At 44.9% G+C, this 21,249-nt stretch overlaps 1 protein-coding gene across 1 annotated transcript in view; it reads left to right on the top strand.

Moving 5' to 3' along the window:
• Window positions 1-21,249, top strand: part of LOC147663324 (cytidine monophosphate-N-acetylneuraminic acid hydroxylase-like) — a 313,991-nt gene that overhangs the window by 169,204 nt on the left and 123,538 nt on the right. The window contains exon 3 of the mRNA XM_086950520.1: window positions 11,970-12,079. Coding sequence (XP_086806646.1) covers window positions 11,970-12,079 — 110 coding nt within the window. The remainder of the gene's footprint in view (window positions 1-11,969; window positions 12,080-21,249) is intronic.

Below are 21,249 nucleotides of genomic sequence, written 5' to 3'. Positions count from 1 at the left end.
GAGGGGTGACTCCCGTTCGTCTCAGTGCCCAGGAGTGCAGGCACGGTGCCGTCAGGAATGCGCTTATCGCACCCAAAGCCAGATGCGACCTCGAGTCCCAGGACAGAGAAAGAATAACGGGTATTCAGCTGTCTCCTGCAAATCAACTAAGCTAGGGCCTGACAGCCATTGGAAGGTAGCACGGGATCCACTGTTCATGCCTAATGCAGAGGAGAAAAGATGGCTTCTGTATAGTTTTCGGCCTATGCAAGGAAAACGGGACACACACATACATATATCCTTACTAACTTAGTTAAAGAAGTTATAGATTACATTCTGTGCATACCTGTATACTAGAAATATACAGATACATCGTGCTAACACAATATACATATACGACACATACCACTAACATAGGGAAAATCGGAGTTTTATCCCTCAGACGTCCCTAGTGAAGTGGCACCACCTATGCCCAGGGCCCGTAAACTAAATGCTACTAGTGAGCCTGCAGCACTGATTATGCCACCCACTTAAGTAGTCTCAGGTGTGCCATCGCAGCCTGCATGTGCAGTTTAAAACTGCAATGTCGACCTGGCAAAATAAACCTTTTGCCAGGCCCAAACTGTCCTATTTAATACATGTAAGTGACCCCTAGGGTAGGCCTGGACAACCCAGAGGGCAGGCCATCACTGGCAGGATTATAGGGCAGAACTGGACATAGCACTACTTATTATTGCATAGGATGTGTGCTGCCTCCACAAAAAATACTACATACCCACTGCAATTAGTCTGGAGCCAGGGCAGGGAAGGCAGGAAACATGTGAACTTCAAAGGGAAACCGCTAGAAGCCTCTGTAGAAAAGCAGATTTTCTCTAGTTATCATCAATCACTGCTTTGGCGTTAATCGCCTCTAATCCACTAGATTATTAGTTAATCAAAATAAAGAAGCAGGCGCTGGTAAACTGGAAAGCGATAAACAGGTTTATTTCTCCGGAGAAGAACACGTCAATTCGGACAAAAGAAATGTCTTCTCGAGGTTCTCTAACTGTACCTCTGTGGCATAGCCTTTTATACACGATCTTGACTGTTTATTGCAGGGTAACACATTCCTGACAGTGGTATATTACATTTCCTGTAATCCTAGCTTCCAAATTGTTCCCACACATACCCAAAAGCAAATGTCCCCCACCCCGGTCTCAGCAGGTGATTGTTATCGCGCAGCTGGGCATTCCGGCAGGGTCTGAAGTATGCAGAATCGGTCAGATCTAAGAGGGTTGTGTCATTGATTAATTCTGACCCCTTTGATGAGGAACGAGTTCCTACTGTACGGGGGCAATAAACTGTATCCGCAGGGGCTGGTTATTGCCTGGGACCGGATCGAACAGCCAGGTGCAGGGGAGGTGGTTATCAATGGTCCTGTTCGTACGAGGGGGATGAAAGGGCATGGGCGTTAGGCACGGGATGTGGCTCCGGGGCTGGGTTGCGCTGAGGATGCTTTATGACTCTAGCATGTGTGCTTGGGGTTTGTCAGAACGCGGGGGATGATAGCGAGGTCAGGGTGACGCACTGGTGATCAGCAATGTACGAAATGGCTGCGGTATCTAAAATGGGTGCTGTTTACGTGCATACAGTGGCTCTTGTTAGGCAAGATGGCGCCGGTGATGTTCACGTCTGTCGATTATAGTTCAACAGTCGCCCCTTTGAACATTCCAAGACATCTTGCTAATCTATTTCAATCCCCATGATATTCTGTATCTCTGTGTCATACATTGCATTAATTTGTTCTATACGAGTATCTACAGTCCTTGGACACAAAGAGTTAAGACATAGAGAACACAAGGGCGGTATGCATTGTATCCCCAAGCAGCAGCCACATATTATGAAAACTGGCACCAAGATGATCATCAATAGTTTCCAACCCCAATCTTTTAATATGCCCCAAAACCAGCTTCCAAGGGATGTATGACATTACAACACATGCTTTTACATCGCATGCTTTTACAACACGGTTTTTACAACGCATACCATTACAACGCATAGTGCTTTGGGGAGCTGGATAGTGAATAGTTTAATTTACTATTCCAACTCCAGTCCCTGTGGATAGTAGGGAAGGTCTTGGACAGTAAATTAAACCTATTCCCTATCATAGAGCGCCCCCCAGCGCAATGCGTTGTAATGGTTTGCGTTGTAAAAGTTGCGTCGTAAAGGCACTGCGTGGTAAAAGTTGCGTTGTAAGTGATGTTTCCCGCTTCCAAGTGTTCAAGTCTCTTGTTCTTGATGGATCTCTGATGCCAGCCTGTGAAGGTGTTCTATTGCCTTGTAGACAGAAGGCGAGCCATCTGGGACAAAAGTGCAACAGCTGGCACTGATGATGCGGCATGCTCCTCCGTGGTCTGCCAGTACAACGACTAAGACAAGGCGATTCTGCAAAGCCAACAGGCGGACCGCTTGAAGCTCAGCAGTGTTGTTGTTGAGGATGCCGGCTGTGACATTCATAGCTGTTTCTACTGCTTGAGTCAGGTGTCGAATGGCCCGGCTGTTTGTTATCGGACCCCAAAGCGGGACAAGGCCTTTGGCTGCAACAAGAAACTGGGATGCAGCAGAGTCCGCTTGGTCCGTGTCTCTGGATCGCCTTTCTCGTGGTGTTCAGCAGGTGCAGTGTAGGTTGGAGGCAGAACAAAAGCTATGTAGCATGTGCCTCCCCAGCCTTTTGGGAGCCAGGTGTAGGCCTTTGTACCACAGATGAAGTACATGTTGGGTGATGCAACAAATGAAGGGGGGTCGGCAGTGTTCAGTGTTCTCGTTATCTGGCAAGTGCTGTGGCCCACAATTTCAGTCCCTTGGCCTTCGATGCAGACAAGGCCTGGGACGCTTACTACAGGTAGGGCTACAGTTGTGGTTGCAGCTGTTCTTTTCTTTAGAAAGGAGAAAGTTGGACTGGCTGGGTTATTCAGTATTTGCTTTTACACTCGTTCTTTTGCCGGAATGTTCATTGGGAAAATTGCGTTTGAAGTGAGAGGACAAAAGGGAGCAGTCGTTCTTCCAGTTTTGTTCAGCCGGTTTCTGCTGCTAAAAGGATATCGTCTACATACTGTATCAACGCCACCCCGTCTGGTAACTCTACTTCATCTAACTGTCTTTTGAGCGCCTGGTTGTAGATGCTCGGGCTCTCGGTGTACCCCTGGGGTGCTCAACAAAATCGATGCGAGCAGGATTTTAGGGTAAATCCAAAGAGATAGCGGCAGTCTTCGTGAATGGGTATGGAGAAGAAGGCGTTCTTAAGGTCAATTACGGTGAACGTGGTGGCAGTGGACGGGATTAGAGTCCGGATGGTGGTGATGTCAGAGACTACAGGGTACTGTGGCACAACTATTTTGTTGATCAGTCGTAGGTCAATGATGAAGCGGTATGCTTTCCCATCTCCCTCTCCTTGTCTCTTAATGATCGGTAAGACCGGACTGTTTTCAGACATTGCTCACTACCTCCTTTACTACTCATGCTTCTACTAGTGACTGTATTATTTCGATCAATGCTTTCTCACCCTCTGGAGATATCTTGTACTGGGGTACTTTCGGTAAGGTTGCGTCCTGTCGTATTGTCACATGCCCTGGGTCTATCATCATTTGTCCTGCGTCTGAGTCAGCCTTGGCCCATAGGTGCGGAGGTAAAGTGTCCAGTGGGGACACGTCTGCTTCGGTAATGTGTTGGGATGGGTGAGGTCTTAGGTGGTGGTGGTTGTCATATAAGATGACTCGGACTCCGTCGGGCGAGCATCTGATGGTCGCTCGAAAATGCTTCAGCAGGTCGAGACCCATAATGGCGTCTGGGGTATTGGAGGAGAGGAGAAATGTTGTGTCGATGATATTTTCTCCAAGGTCAAAGGGGATCGGTTAGGACAAGGGGTTAGTGGAGGGCGTACCATCAAATCCTATTGATGTCACGTGTGAGCCAGACAAGGGTGCCCTTGGAATCAGTCGCTTAGATAATGCACTACGTGTTGCTCCGGTGTCTACCAGAAATGGTGACTTCGTGCCCAGGACATTTGCAGAAACATAAGGGCCTTGCTGGTCAACATAGAGTTTGACTAGATCCCTCCCTTGCCCTAGGCAGTCCTATGCAAAGTCGTACGTGTTGTCGTAGTCAGATTTTTGGTATTGATTCTGTCGGGGACGGTCAAATGTATTTACTCTACCGGGTCTTTCTTCACTGGTGTCGTTTGCGTACCCTCTCCCACATCCTCTACCTCTCGGTCCATTTGTCAATTCTCTCGCCCCTTTTTCCTTATTCATACCTAACAGGATCGGGCACTGGGATTTCCAGTGTCAGTACCCTCTACAAAATGCACACTGATTCTCTCCTAAGTCCCGACGTCCAGCGTAGGGTGTGGAGACATTATTTCTGGGTGGTGGTGTTCGAGGGATACTTTGCTGATATCCTCCCTTGTACTGTTCTTTCCCTATGTTCACCCCTTGTAACTGGGCTATCATAACTCGTTCTTTTAAATCCTTCTTTTTCTTTTCGGTGGCCCTATCGTTTTCGTTTTTCTGGTGCTCATAGTACTGGGCCATCTGGAGGATGGCCGCTGGTTTAGAGGCCGCCCAACTGCTTTCGCTGGTCTGTAGCTTCTGCAATACCTCCGGTAACAGGCCCTTGACATAGTTTTGTACGAAAAAGTGATGTCCGGTCGCAGTGGACATGTCTTGTCCACTATAATCGGAGAACACTGTTTCGGACCGGGAGAAGTATTCTGAGACATTTTTTGGGGGTTTCAGGCGGCAAGCGCTTTCTATGGACAAATCTATCTTTTTCTCAGGATTCAGGGATTTTACTTTTTGCACTATCTTGTTCGGGAGGTCTAATATGGCTTTTACAGGTTTCTGTCCAGGGTTTCATTGTTTGTCTAGTTCATCAAGTTGTCCCCAGGTATGTCCGAACAGGTCAGTGTGGTCTATTTTCCTGATCTCTTTCCACACATCAGCCGGTAGGCATAGCCCAAAGAACAAGTCGATGTCTGCAAGCGTCATATTTGTCGATCCTAGAGCGGTACCTAATTCTGTGTAGAACGCAGTGGGATTCTTTCGCAAGTCCGGAAAGGATTTGCCGAACGTCAGGATGTCCTGTCTATCCCAAGGCTGATACACCCAATTATATACCATTCTTCCTTTGGCGTCCTGTTGATTTATTTTATCATGAGTTCCCTGTCCTCTAGGGGGTACCCAATAGGGGGCAGCTTCTTTTATGGGCATCATATTGTCTAGCCTCTACATCGGGGGCTCCGTCATTTCTGATGTCGTATTTTTGACTACCCGTCCTTGTTCGATGAGGTGGCGGAAGACTTCTAGGGTATAGGAGAAAAGTTCCGCCACATCACAGTCATTCTTGTCCCCGGGTATCTACCTTCCTGTATAGAGTCATGAGTCGGTCAGGCCCTATTTTCTTGTATTTCTCCTCATAAGCCGTGAGGTTGTAATAACAACAACGCACGACAAAGTGTTGCTTGTGATTGTCGACATAGGAGTTACATATATCTGTTATATATTCTTCTGCTCCGTCATTTCTGATGTCGTATTTTTGACTACCCGTCCTTGTACGATGAGGTGGCGGAAGACTTCTAGGGTATAGGAGAAAAGTTCTGCCACATCACAGTCATTCTTGTCCCCTGTATCTACCTTCCTGTATAGAGTCATGAGTCGGTCAGGCCCTATTTTCTTGTATTTCTCCTCATAAGCTGTAAGGTTGTAATAACAACAACGCATGACAAAGTGTCGCTTGTGATTGTCGACATAGGAGTTACATATATCTGTTATATATTCTTCTGTTTCCTTCCTCTCTACCAGAGTTTTAACAATTTTCTCATACCTGCTTGCTCACTCGTACTCATCCGCGGGATTCTTACCAGCCCTTTCTCTGTTGTTTCGGTTCTTACTGGTGTGTCGTTTGACAAGGTATCAGGCACGAGAGGCTCAGTCGGCGCAGAGGCCGTTGGTACCGAGGCCCTGGCGCTACCTTCGGTTACGTTCTGAGAATCTTGGTGTTGTATTAGAGGATGAGTAGGGGCATAAGGAGGTGGCATGTAGATAATTGGTGGACCTAGGAGTAAATTGTCGTCTATCTTTTGTTTTGATGGTAACTCAGGGTAAAGAGCCGAGGGAGCTCTGACATCGGCATTGTCCTGAGATGTCTGATTCTCGTTTCTTCCTAGCGTTTTCTCTTTACTTAATCTCCTCTTCTAACTTTTTACCAGCTATGTGAGCTGATTTCCGTAGTTCCTTATCTATTCTTGCTTCGTCTTTCTTCTTTCGTTGAATAATTTCCTTTCGCCACATGCCGAGACTGTCAAGCATAGTTGCCGTAGTTTTATTTTTGCGTAGAGCTTTCTCTAGTGTTTCTATTTTATCGAGGTCAAAAGATCCCATCAGTGGCCACTGACTTTCTCAATATTTTTTAGTGCTTTTATGCCATAGTATACTGTAAGCGACAACGACAATTCCATATTTTACATACATGTCCTTATTAGGGGTGCCTTCCGGTGGAGCCGGATGACTGACCTCTAATAAGCGGTCTGGGCAGAACCAATTACCAATCAGTGGGGAGAAGATAGGCATGACGTATAATCGGACAAATGAAGATCTCAAACAATTGTGGACAAAGGTCCGCACTACCTATCCTTCGCTGTCTGCAAAGAGAGAGAGAGAGCGTTTCTATTCTTCATTGTTTGCAAGCAGGGAATATCTCAAAAAGAACCAAATATCCTAAGAACCAAAGAACCAAAGAACCAAAGAGCGTAATACTAGTATTTTCAAATCAAACAATTCCAATGCAATCAATCAATCAATCAGATGGATAAACCATCCTAACAATCAGACGTATTAACTTCCTACCAATCAGACGTATAAACGTCCTACTCGACCTTACCCAGACCGTTTGGACAGTTCTTCGTCTTCCACTTCCAGCACCCGATCGTCCTCTGTTCTCTGTTTTTGCTGCGGCACTCCTGTGGGATCCCAGTCAGGACCGTAGATCACTCGAGAGAGGTCCGTTCGGAACCGGTGAAGTTCGGATGATCGGCTTCCAGACGAGGGTCTCTTTCTGGCAGATGCACTTTCCCGATCATTGCAGCCATTCACTCCGTCGTTAGGACCTCTCTACCGGACCCGCGTGTTGCTGATGGGCCCCGCTTTGGGACTACAATTGTAGAAAAGCAGATTTTCTCTAGTTATCATCAATCATTGCTTTGGGCTTAATCGCTTCTAATCCACTCCATTATTAGTTAATCAAAATATAGAGGCAGGCGCTGGCAAATTGGAAAGGGATGAACAGGTTTATTTCTCCGGAGGAGAACACGTCAATTCGGACAAAAGAAATGTCTTCTGGAGCTGCTCTAACTGTACCTCTGTGGCATAGCCTTTTATACACGATCTTGACTGTTTATTGCAGGGTAACACATTCCTGACAGTGCTTTATTACATCCCCGGAATCCCCGCTTCCAACTTGTTCCCACACATACCCAACAGCAAATGTCCCCCACCCCGGTCTCACCAGGTGATTGTTATCGTGCAGCTGGGCATTCCGGCAGGGTCTGAAGTATGCGGAATCGGTCAGATCTAAGAGGGTTGTGTCATTGATTAATTCCGACCCCTTTGATGGGGAACGAGTTCCTACTGTACGGGGGCAATAAACTGTATCCACAGGGGCTGGTTATTGCCTGGGACCGGATCGAACAGCCAGGTGCAGGGAAGGAGGTTATCGATGGGCCTGTTCGTACGAGGGGGATGAAAGGGCATGGGCATTAGGCGCGGGAAGTGGCTCTGGGGCTTAGTCGCGCTGAGGATGCTTTATGACTCTAGCATGTGTGCTTGGGATTTGTCAGATCGCGGGGGATGATAGCGAGGTCAGGGTGACGCGCTGGTGATCGGCAATGTACGAAATGGCCGCCGTATCTAAAATGGATGCCGTTTACGTGCATACAGTGGCTCTTGTTAGGCAAGATGGCACCGGTGATGTTCACGTCTGTCGATTATATTTCAACACCTCTCTCAATTCAAAGGTAGGTCCTGATGTAAATATTGGACCCCAGACACCGGGGACCTCATTTATGAGAAATGATGCATCGCTGCCTGAAAGCAGCGATGAGTCACTTCTCAGTGCGCACTCCTTGCGACATACCTGATGCATCATGTCGCAAGGAGTTATTGATTCTTCAGTATTTCTGACGTATCTCTAAGCGCAAAAGTGACGCATTGCTGAAGTGTGTCACAAAAGTGACGCAACTCCAGCAATGCGTCCTTTCACATGGGGCAAGCCCCATGTGAAAGGGCCTGCGTGAGTCTTACGCCTGCTGTGAGGCAGGTGCAACATTTCGACGCAACGGCGTCCTAGAAGTAACACAGTGAAATTTCATAGATTTCACTGTGTCACATCTACCAGGCTTTTTGCGGGGTAACGCCACCCCTGCATACATTATACCTGATGCAGGTAAAATGTAGAGCAGGGGCCTCATTTGTGAGGCTATGCGTCACTTTTACCCCGGTGGCGCATCACTTTTTGTGAGGCACCAGTGGCGTAAAAAATGCGCCTTGTTGCGCCATATTTACAAAGTGACGCTTCTAGGTAGATGCGTCACTTTGTAAACCCCTGCGCCACATTATACCTGCACCAGGTATAATGTATGCAAGGGGGCGTATTGACGCAAGAAAGGGTCGTAGAAGTGACGCAGTGAAATCTATGTGATTTCACTGCGCCACTTTTAGGACACAAATGCGTCAAAATCTTACGCCTGCCTCACAGCAGGCGTAAGACTGACGCAGACCCTTTCGCATGGGGCTTGCCCCATGTGAAAAGAAACATTGCTGGAGTTGCATCACTTTTGTGACACACTCCAGCAATGCGCCACTTTTGAGCCACACAGATAAGTAATAAAATACTGACGTATCTGTAACTACTTGCGCAATGATGCGTCATACTGTAAATATGACGCATCATTGGTGGTGCAAGGAGGGCTCAGTGAAAAGTGACGCATCGCTGTTTTCACACAGCGATGCGTCACTTTTCACAAATGAGGCCCCAGGGGTTTACAAAGTGACGCATCTGCTTAGATGCTTCACTTTGTAAATAGTGTGCAACTGGAGGCATGTTTTATGCCGCCGATGCGTCACAAAAGGTGATGCATTAGAAGCGCAAAACTGACGCAAGGCCTCATAAATGAGGCCCCAACTATTTAGTACACTTCTGGACTTGTGGATTGCTGGACTGCTGTGCTGAAGTACTGCTGCCCTGCTGTGCTGATCTCCTGCCTGCTGCCCACTTACCTGGATGAGAAGGACCGAGCCTGCATCTGTTGAACCCAAGACCCTAAAGTGACTCCATGGGCTAGTTGACTGGCCTTCTTACTGGAACCTCAGGGACAGAAGGCTCCAACAATCTTGTACCCAGCACTTGGACTCCATCATCAGTGAGTTTTACCCTGCCAATTGGTGCCATCCCAGTCCTGGATTCTTGGAAGAGGGCCTGATGGTGCTCTGCCAGCTTGTGGATCCAGTAGAACTAGACCCGAGACAACACCTCTGCAGCGAGCATTTCCCCAGTGCAAGAACTCTGCATCAACCTCTCAACCTGCATCAGAACTGTTGTTGCACAACGCATATGCAACAGGCGCTTGCATCGCAGGTCTCTCACCGACGGCAACCTCAACAACAGCATGGGGTTCATGTATTGCAGCTCCCCTTAACTGATGCATCGCCTCGGCGGTGCGATGCATCCTCCATGCCGGACTTTGCATTGCAAGCCCTATTTCAACAGGATCCTCAATGATGACACAGGACCTTGCATTACAGCTTCACAGCCTCTCGGAACCAACGCATCGCCTCAACTGTGCAACGCATCTTTGACGCAGGACCTCACTATGCTCCACAACCAGGATAAAATATACTTGTGTTCAGTGGGCCCAACTGAGTCCCTGTAGCTGGCCCTCACTCCATCACGTTCAGCCTGAACTTGAACCTTTGGCCAGGTATGGCATACCAGATATCCACAGTTGGCACCTTGTGCTTGTTGGCACTATTTTCACTGAAATGTTCAAACTTGCATATCTCTGGTTCTACTGATTGTATTTTTGTCGTTTTGGTCTTCATTTATTTATAAAAATTAGCTCTATGTTTTCGGAATCGTGTGGGATTTTTTTCTTGTGTTGTGTTCTCACTTTATTACTGTTTGAACTTCTGCATAAATACTATACACATTGCCCCTAAGTAAAGCCTGAATTCTCTGTGCCAAGCTACCAGAGGGTTGAACATAGGGTAATTTGGGGGTTTGCTTGTGCCTCTTCTAACAAAAATTGTGGTTGCTGTTTGAGTAGGGTTTCACTGCCCCCTCAACCAGTAACCTAATTTCTAACACCTCTTATCAACAATATCCCTGTATTTCGAAACTGTGGAAAAGACAAGTTCAGTAGACCACCGGCTCTGATACTAAGAGATGTAATACGTTGTGAGCTTTAGCTTGTTAAGATTCATCCACGTAGGTATGGCACATGAATTTTCTGTTGTTGTCCAAGAGTGTCATTAACATGGCAACAGAAATCCATCCCAAAGGTCTGAACCAGAGCGACAAAGGGAGAGGCATAAATAATATATAACATGGAGCTCAACACTGTGCACTTAGACTCTCACAGGGTGTTTTAGAAGTCTCAGCTGAAAACGGGTTGACTATAGCCTGTGTAACTTTTAACAAAGAGGATAGGCAACTAAGACCGACGGCCTACATTCCAATGGAAGCAAGGCAGTCTAACAGTATAGGGTGAGACACAATATCACTGCATCGTTATTTTGCATTTGGGGCGGCGGACAAGAAATTGGGGACAGCAAAGAACCTGCTTATTTCCAGGGTGAGACTCACTCTCATTAGGACTGTGACAAGGAAGACCTGAACTAGGAGTAATCCAAATTACTTGTTAGTAATTGGGCCATTGCTTAAATGCTGGAACTATTTGCTAATGATTAACCAAAAAGAGGGTCTCTATCCACCTCAGTGAATCCTTGGGATTGCTTCCCGTACAGCAAGGCATGTGCAGCTATGAAAGCAAATGACAAATTACTCATTTCCTAGGAACACATATAATTCGAGGGATAACTTTAGTTGAGCATCCACATGGAAACTGGTCAACATTGCATAACTCACACGGATTTCCCCTCATAGCACCTCACTGCCAATGTTGAAATTAAGTGATGGCTAGGCTGCCAATAATAACATGGCAAGTGCCTGGCATTTCAGAGTCATTATTTCGGTCCTAAGCGTTTTACAACATTACAGTTTTTTTAAGCCTATAAACCTAAAACCCAAGCCACAGAGATTCTGATGCAATTTACTCTGGAAGTGCTTCTGGCTTAAGTTCCCACTGGGTTCCTGCAATAAGTCACTCTTAAATTAGGTATACTGCTGGCATACTCCTGTATTTCAGGAGTACTACAAGAGCAAGGCAAACCTATTCATATCAAAATAATTGTGGATATGGTCCTAATATATATATATATACAGAAGCAGGAAGTCGGCACATACATAGACATCAATGTGTTTTCTTTTGAAATGATAAATGCAGTTAAAGAGAGCAAACACCTATGACGGGAGACGACCTTTACAACGCAGGCTTTTCACCGCGATAGGTTTACAACACGGGCTTTACAACAAAGGTTGTTTCAACGACTTGCGCTGGATGGCGCTGTAAGCTAAGGAATAGTATGGTTTACTATTCCAACACCTCACCTACTGTACGTAGACTGGTGTTGGAATAGTAAATCGTACTATCGCTAAGTCCAGCGTCCTCTTGCGTTGTAAACCCTGCGTTGTAACATACCGCCATCAACATGATCATGTAGTAACATCACACATTCACCAATGACATTTCCACACAGACAGTAAGATAACAGTGAGTCCTATTGTAGAGCCTGCAAATTATAGTTATCCTAATACTTTATGTCGTATATTTTTTACTGTAGGTATTGAAAGAGGTGAAGACACAGGACTTTCTCTGGTTGAACTGAATCCTCCAAATCCATGGGACGCTGACCCCAAAGTCCCAGAGACTCTAGAATTTGAAGAGGTGCAGGTAAGGTTAACTTGGGATGAGTTTAACTCTTTACCATTGCATAGGCTGGCATAGTGCTTGCTTATGACAAATCCAATATATTGCCACAGAGGTGTACCGGGGTTTTGAAAGTAGATATCATTAAAATATATATTGAATACTGAATATCACTTAAGACTTGGATGCTGCCAAAATCTGGACACAAGTAACTATCAGAACATATCACACTGGGTTGTAGCCTGATGAAACATTCCATCTATCTTCGCTTACATTCATCTGTAAGGGTATGGTGATAATATGGGCCAAACACCCCGCTAGCTGGTCACTGCTGCCGCCCAGGCAACTACCAAGCCCAGCCTACTTTGTGGCTGGAACCACTGCCAACGACTTGCGCCTGGAGGCGCTTGTTAACTGCTCGAGGCTCCTGCAGCATGGGAGCCCAACACCGCACTAGCTGGTCACTGCTGCTGCCCAGGGGGCTACCAGCCCCAGCCTGCTTTGCAGCCGGAACCGCCACCCACAATCCATGCCTGGAGGCGCTTATTAACTGCTTGAGGCTCCCGCAGCATGGGAACCCAACAGCGTGCTAGCTGGTCACTGCTGCCGCCCAGGGGACTACCAACCCCAGCCTTCTTTGCAACCTTAACCGCCGCCAACGACCCCTGCCAGGAGGCGCTTTTAACTGCTCAAGGCTCCCGCAGCGCCGGACGCATGCGGCCATGCCAGGGCCACGCCAGGGCGAAGCCTGGGCCAAGGGCGGGCCCGTCTGTGCCCATCAGCACCAGGAAGAGGCATGGCTGGGCCACCCCTCTTTCATCCACTCACAGCTAAGAGACTAAGTGACTGAGTTGAGTGTCCTTTCATATCGAAACGGACTCTAGTTTTAACCATGGGGTAATGCACAGGGATGACACTGTGGCCTGCTACCACTATCATTCACAGTATGTTAGATAGGGTTGTTATTATCATCTCTAGTGAAATTGAACTTACTGAACATTGCTTATCCCTAGGAAGTGAGGCATTACCGAATGGTTGAACAGCAGGAGGGTCCCCAGCAGATTGAGTTCCCTGTCCCACAGTCAGTTACATGCCAGTCAGCCATGCACCTTACAGTTGCACATAGCACTGCAATGCTTCCGGGAACTAGTGTTAATAATATAGCTAATAACAGAGCTTTCTCTAGGGGGAGCTCAAAGGGTGCTGACATGACTGGGCTGCAACTAAACACAGACACACTGTACCCTGCTGCAGGCCTAGTGGCTATGGGCAAAGGAAGCCTGGGAAGCCCACCAATTCTAAAAGTAAACAACCCATTTGTTCTAGGTCTAGTTGATCACGCACTGTCTTGAGCTCATGAATACAGTCTCCATCGTCAACCGTATTCCTGAGGTGGCATCAACTAATTCTATTAGTACAAAGACCGAGGTTGTAGCCTTTATAACAACACATAGTGTTTCCGGGGATGTGCTTGTTGAGACTGTCATTGATACTGTCCTCGTACGAGTCAAAGAGTTGATAGACAAGAACTTCACGTCACTTTGAGAATGTTTAGATCATCTGGACACTATGTTGAATAAAATGAGCGGACACCAAGCGAATGATCAGACTTCTGCTACCGCATGGTTCAGTCTGTCTTTATTAACTAATGCAGGGTCGAGCTCTGGTCCATTGATCCTAAAACCAACTCTGTCTAACATCCCTCTGCTCAATAGCCCATGTGTAACATGTAGCAAGTTTAAGGAGCTCCTTTTACCCAACCCCAATAGTGAGCATGAAAACCCTCCCTCCCTTAATAGTGTACAAAATATACCCAAATCTGCCCAAACGTGGCCTCTACCAGCCAGTCTTACCAAGTGATCAGCTTACCTGGCATGAACCCAAAGTTAGGTAGTCTGAGTAATAGTATATCTAACCCTAAGGGAAAGAGACCCATTGAGTCTAACATGGAGGTTTTAGGACTGCCACCAGCAGCATGTCCCTATGCTTTAGTGCTGGCAGTGGTATCAACTCTTAAGAGAGAACAGGGGGAGACCTGGGATCAGTTACGTAACAAATGTGTGGACTGGCTATCCAAACACATAAGGTTTAAGGTGTCAGATATGAATAACATAAGTATGGTACAAAGAGTAGGATGGGGGGGTGTCAACAAAGAACATCAATGGGGACTGCGTAGTGATCAATTATCGTAGGCTGCTCATGGTCATGCTTGAGGGCGCAGGAAGACTCTTCTACTAACTCCACGCATATTTACCCATTACCGCAGGGCTATTTTATAAACCGGTCCCCGAGCTCCTGATAAATGACGTCCCCCACCCAATCACACAAAATAGGTTCCTAGCACTGTCTAATTTGGATAGCCAGGATTGACTAACACCACTTTTGGTAACTAATGAGTCCACTTTTATATTGAATGCCCATGTGCATCCCTCGGAACAAGCCGAACATGATATGTTAAATAAAGCAACTAACGACTCTAATTTAAAAGTACTACATTGTAATGTTGCAGGCTTATAGTCAAAAATACCCCTACCAAACTGGCTAGACATAGTACAAGAGCAGGATGTTCTTATATTTCAGGAGACCTGGGCTACGCAAGACTTATACATTGAAGGGTTTGAAGGGTTTAACACTCTTGCCTCCATTCCCAAGTCTGGTCGCCCATCTGGTGGTCTGTCAATTTGGGTCAACATTGCTGCAGGAGGTAGCGTCAAGGTTTTAGATACAAATAGTGACACATTTCAATCATTAATATATAGGAGGGGTGTATCCATATGTTTAATTAGTTTGTATAATAAAGATTTTTACTCTGCACCTAATGTAAATTTCATCAACTTGTTTAAATTTATCACAAGTCTACAACATAGCAATGGATTTGGCAATACAGCTGGCATCTGTTTGGGGGTGACTTTAACGCCAACATTCCTAGAGAAACTACCTCAATCATAGGACCTAGCTCTAAGGTGCATCTATGTAACAGGAGCGTTGAATTACGAGATCATTTGCTTAAACATAATTTGACCAAAGTGATGGAAATTGCTGCTGTATCTAATAACAATGACCCGCCTGAACCAACATTCAGAGGCAGGGGTACTGCCTCTACTATAGATTACGTTTTTATTTCTCCTATTCTTGAGGATTGTTTAATGAAAGCTAAGGTTGTCCCTACTACTCACAGTGACCACTATCCCATCATAATGGAACTGAGAATTGCCCAGAGGCCGACATATACCTATGAGTAGTACAATAATGTTGGTGGTAGCGTTTCTCAGAGAGAGAAAGCGTCCGCACCTTCTGTCAAAGAATATTTCCTCTGGGCAAGTTGTGTGTACAGTGTCAAGGGAAGAGGTGCACTAAGAACCTGGTAGGACACCCACCACCCGGGGTGTTGCACAGAGCAACTTAATGCTCGTATCAATAATCACAGGGAAGACCAAGTTACACTAAGCACCCTCTTTACAGTTCAAAGTCAAGGAACAGACATTCTTATTTGTTTCCAAATTCGAAAATAAACTTATGGTCGTTTTTCACCAATTTCAACAATCAATTAATTGGTAGTAAGGCTTCAAAGCATGGATCCAAAACCGTGTGTGATACTTTCAAAGTCTTTATTTTGAACACATTAAAACGTTTTTTTCCAGCTTGGCTCTGCCGACACGTGTTTCGCCCTCAGGGGGCTTTTTCAAGGCAATCTAGATAAAGAGGCACTTATTTTCAAACAGTTCTTGTTGGGCGTAGCCGGTGCGTTGTAATAAGAGTCCTATTGATTCCAATGCTGACAGCTAAGTAAATACAGGTGCAGGTTCCAGTTATATTGTCAAAAAGATCCCGTAAGTCACTGTGTGGAGATCAATTCTTTATGTCCATGTAGTTAACGATCCCGTAGACCATGATAAGTCTTGCCAGTTCAGCTCATGTCTCCCCGATCTCCACTGCTGGACGCCCAACAAGAACTGTTTGAAAATAAGTGCCTCTTTATCTAGATTGCCTTGAAAAAGCCCCCTGAGGGCGAAACACGTGTCGGCAGAGCCAAGCTGGAAAAAAACGTTTTAATGTGTTCAAAATAAAGACTTTGAAAGTATCACACACGGTTTTGGATCCATGCTTTGAAGCCTTACTACCAATTAATTGATTGTTGAAATTGGTGAAAAACGACCATAAGTTTATTTTCGAATTTGGAAACAAATAAGAATGTCTGTTCCTTGACTTTGAACTGTAAAGAGGGTGCTTAGTGTAACTTGATATACCTATGAGTGTGGCTTTAGGAATTTGATTCCCTCTACAGACAATTTACGATTGGTTTGGCAAAGAGCCAACTACACCGATCTCTTTTTTAAGATGGTAAGGGACTACCTGAGACTTATTGATTCATGTCTTTCACTACAAGATTTTACCCCTGAGGTAATTGGCGTCTTTTCAAGATCATGTGAGGGTATTAAATCTATATTATCTAAGCCAATCCCCAGAAGCACAACATGGACCGAGATGGTTAATGGCAATTGGTCTTTAATTAATAGACTGCTCTGCAGGGCACTCTCGACAAACTGCAGAAGTCCTTCCCTTGTAAAATTATTGAGGAAAAAGTATAAGGTAGCCGTCTCGAAAAGGAATTAAGAATGTATGAAGGAGCGCTTGGACGCACTCGCACAGGCTGCAACATTAAATAATAGGAACGCTTTCTGGGCTGCGGTCAAGTACATGAGATCCATGGGACAACCATTAACTCCAATAAGCTGCAACAAAACCAGTGAGGCTTGGGTAGCCCATTTTTCTATGATTTACTCAGCTCCAACACCCAATGAGGCCGCTGTAGAGCATTAGGTAGGTCCCCTGTGGGATCCCACTATCCATACAGGAAGTTGAAGATGCCATACATCAGAGCTTGGGCTGCCCATCGACTTGGTTAAGTAGAAACCCGAGTTCTGGGTGCCGCTTTTACTAACTGTTTTCAATAATTTAACTAATGCCCCGCTTCCAAGCACCTGGTCAACAAGCATCCTCGTACCAATCTTCAAAAAGGGTGACTGTTCTCAGCCAGGCAGCTACAAGCCGATATCCCTGATAGACAACACAATGAACATTTTAGGGAGGATTTCATACAACAAGATAAAAAATGGGATGAGGAGGATTGTATTTTACAACCATGCCAATTAAGATTTAGAAATAAAATAGGCACTATCGAACAGTGCCTAAATCTTAATTTAATTATTGGGAAGTATACTATAGCCCGGCAATCTCCAATATATCTGGCTTTTATGGATCTCACCTCGACCTTTGATTTTGTCAACCGGTCTTGTTTATGGTCTACACTTTTGGAGTATGGTTTAGACAAGGTTTTAGTTAATTTTTTTACTTATCTGCCTAGGGACCTGAGCCCGGGTGAGGATCAATATGGGTGGGGAGGTCTCAAATTACATCAGAGTTGACAGAGGTGTAAGGCAGGGGTGTGTCCTTGCCCCCCCTGCTTTTTATTCTATATATTAATGATTTACATAAATGCTTGACAGTACTCACTAAAGATCTCCCCAGAATCAACGGTAAGATACTCTTCACCCTATTGTATGCCGATGATGAGGTCCTAATGGGCCGAACACCCAATGCATTACCCATCCTTGTGCGGGGGTTTGTGGATTTTAAGGCTGGCTTAGATTTGTGTACTAATTTTAAAAAATCGTTTATCATGTCTTGTGGGCCGAAAACGTACCTTTTAAACACAATTGTTGTGGATATTTAAAAATTACAACATACTTGCACTTTTCCTAACCTGGGGCTGGTCTTTGCTGCCAATGGTTCTTGGGCCGACCATGTGGCATATAGTAGGAATACGTTTTCTAAAGCTATTGATTGAATTCTCGGTTTTCCACAGCCCAAAAGAACTAAGGTAATTTTAGAGCTTTTGAAAATGTATAAAACACAGTGTATCCTAACAGCAACATATGGAGCAGAGGTCTGGGGCCACATAAAGAAAAATAGTACCCAGGTTGAAGAAAACAGATTCTGCCAAAACCTTTTGAGAGCTCTGATCTTCACATCACAATATGTTTGGCATGCCGAAAAAAAATTGCATTACATTGAAGATTACATAAAGGCCCGCCCTGCCCTTTTTTGGCTTGCTATCTGGAAAAGCCTGTGAGGATACATTAAATGCCGTTCGAGCTTCAGTTTCAAAACGAACACATTTTTTGCTCGACTTGACTTGCCAGCTAATTGACATCAGACCAACGGATGTGGTCTCACCCTTTAATATTTAAGATTTCACTCGTGGTTAACAGTGTGCCCCACGTTTCTCACCTTTTATGGTTCATCTTGGCATTTCATCAGTCATTCCAGGGAGTTCTTTCAGCATTGAATAAATATCATCCTGATGATGGTCTAATTGACGACTGCAGCCTAGACCGAAACGTCGACACTCCATCATCTCCTTTAATGTTGTTTTGACACCAACTTACAACCATTTTTTATTGATTAGTTTGGGTTGTTTGCTTTATTCAGGAGGAGTTGATGTTTTTAGTTATGAAGTATAGAGAAAACATTGTCCATCTTTGTTCATGACTTTCTGCTCTAATTGATTTGTTTGTATCTATCTCCCCAAAAATTCTTTTGCAGTAAAAACTTTGTTTGAAATATAATTCTTTGCTCTGTGTGTTCTCTTTTTCCCTTCCACTAATTTATTTATAATTCTGCAATAAGATTGTTATCCTGTGGATACTACTGAGTGTGTTACTTTCGTACAACTCATTAATCAAACGGAATATTTTCCAAACACGTCCCTTGTAGCATACTCTGACTTGAATCGTACAGTGCCCAAGCCTACAAGGGTTTATTGGGTTTCTCCTGCCTATAACATCTGGAAAAGCCCAGCAGCATCCCTCACTAGGGAGATAATAAGAAAATGCCTCAAGCGAGACAAGGGAAGGGAAATACCATGGCTTGCAGCAGTGAAGGAGAGCTTGAGTAGTATTAACTATTCACTGGTCTAACCCTACCGAAATGGATGATATGAACAAAAAAGTCTTTTGAGGAGACCCTTTATGCCCATTATAGAAAACTAGGATGCGAAAGGGAAGCCCAGAAAATGTCTATAGCAACCTATATGTCTATTAAGGATACATCAAATACACAATCTAGTTATCTTTTGAAATCAATAGGTTGTTGGGAGAGAGGAGGACTTCTCTTCCGTTTAAGGACAGGCACAGTTAAATTCTTAATATGTTTTTCTCTGGGGTACAATGCTAATCCAGATCAATTACCATGCCCCTGAGATTGCAGGAGCGGACAAACAACATCCCACTTTCTAAGTTTTATATGGAATACACAAAACAGTTTTTGATACCGTTAAAAAAAAATATCCTACCTATTTGTCTTGACGCAGCTCATATGGAAATTCTTAAGCTGGAAAATGATGAATTAACTGTTTGCGTAGGTACATTTCTAAAAGTTGCAGTGCGCGCCCGCAACACAATGCGCCCTTTACGACGCCCGTTTTTGTTGAATTCATTTGTATATATTATGATCATGTTTTATCTAAACCCAATGGATATTGTCTGTAGATTAGTTCTTTAAATAGCCCACAACAATCTATAATGATTTAAATTAAGATTTTACTCTTCTAATATTATAGAATGGTCATTCAGTGAAGGAAATAGCTGTAACTAGAAGATATGTATCGTTTTTTTCTTTATTCAGTTCATAAAACAAACCATCAGCCAACGTGTTTCATCCTTTTAAACATAGGACTTCTTCAGGGCACTGTCAATAGAAGGCGAAAACCATTCCAATGGGTCGTGGCCTAGTAGTAAGAATTCTCTTGAACAAAAGCTTCAGCTAAGAATCTAGTCCATGCTACAGAATATTAATGCAAGTCACGATGTAAAGATTTAGTTGGCAAAATCATATGCCCAATTAAGAGCAAATGTAAGGAGCAAGTAGTATGATAGCCATACCCATAAACAATGAGAATCCAACTGTGATTAGAGGGTGTTCCTTACAATGGTGGGGAGCACACAGTGTTTGTAAAATACCCCTCACACACCAAAAGGACCCTTGGTGTCATGCTTCATCATTGGGGTCTTCGCACCCCTCTACGGAATGCGGCGTGCTGCGACCTACGACTACACAGGAGCACTTACTTTGGTATCTATATGTGGTGCATGTGAGGGTTTCAAAAATAATGTGCGTGAGTGGTGGATTTATTAAGTGAGTGATAATTTAAAAAGGACCTGGCTCGTGGGGTAGACACAAAAACGTTTTAATGGGCCCCCGGGCTGGTACTGATAAAAAAGTGAGATTGGAGGTGTTTATGCAGTACAATGTGCATTACCTCCTGTGTGCGTCAACATGTTTCGGAGTATGAACTCCTTCTTCAGGACGGGGTACACAAATCCCCTACTCACATATTCATACTCAAAAATCTGTTGATATTACAAAAAAGTGAAGTGCAATGCAGGCTAAAATGTACCTACAACATGAATGTCGATGGTTTCTGCTAATCGCAAAACTTGTTTATTCCATCTGAAGTGCCTCATGAGCCTCTTAAAGTAGGGGACTATTGTGCCGTGCTGCTACGATCAACAGGAGAGAATAGCTCCTTCTTGCCCCGTACGCGGCTCTGCTGTGAGTGCCCTCACAGCGGGGCCGCTTGGGAAGGGGGACACTTGAAACAGAAGAGATTTGTTGGTCCAGGCTACTACCACCCATATGGGGCTCTCCTCTCTGGGTATTCCTTGGTATAGCACTCAAGCCATCTGGCTCTTCGTGGAATTTGGCAGTGTTGATGGATGAGCCAGGCTGGGATGGTTGATGGCAGGTCACACAAGCCCTAGCATACAATGACATACTCTGGATGTATATTGATCTATCTATTGGTTGAGAGACAGGAACAGGGTTAGCTTCAGTGCACCTCTGCAGGTTTACTGCAGGAGATTTCCGACACTAGGATGACCTAAGAGTCCCCCAAGCTTCATTACCATCAGTTTGAGGTCCTGAATTTCATCTTTCAAAGATAGAAACTGCTCGCCTGCTTCCACAAGATTGGTGAAAGTGCAAAGCTGCACTATAAAGTCAGTTTGGGTCTTTTTAGAAACTTTGCTGTGGTTAGGATATAGAGATTATTTCATGCATTTGAGTGGTGCGAATCTGTTGCTGCAGGAGACTTGCAGTGCCAAAATGGGGAAATTACCCACTGTCGCACCAGG

Source organism: Lissotriton vulgaris, unplaced genomic scaffold (genome assembly GCF_964263255.1).
Source record: "Lissotriton vulgaris unplaced genomic scaffold, aLisVul1.2 SCAFFOLD_838, whole genome shotgun sequence".
NCBI lineage: Eukaryota > Metazoa > Chordata > Amphibia > Caudata > Salamandridae > Lissotriton > Lissotriton vulgaris.
The sequence above is the reverse complement of the archived record's forward strand: the minus strand, read 5'-3'. Positions and strand labels throughout refer to the sequence as shown.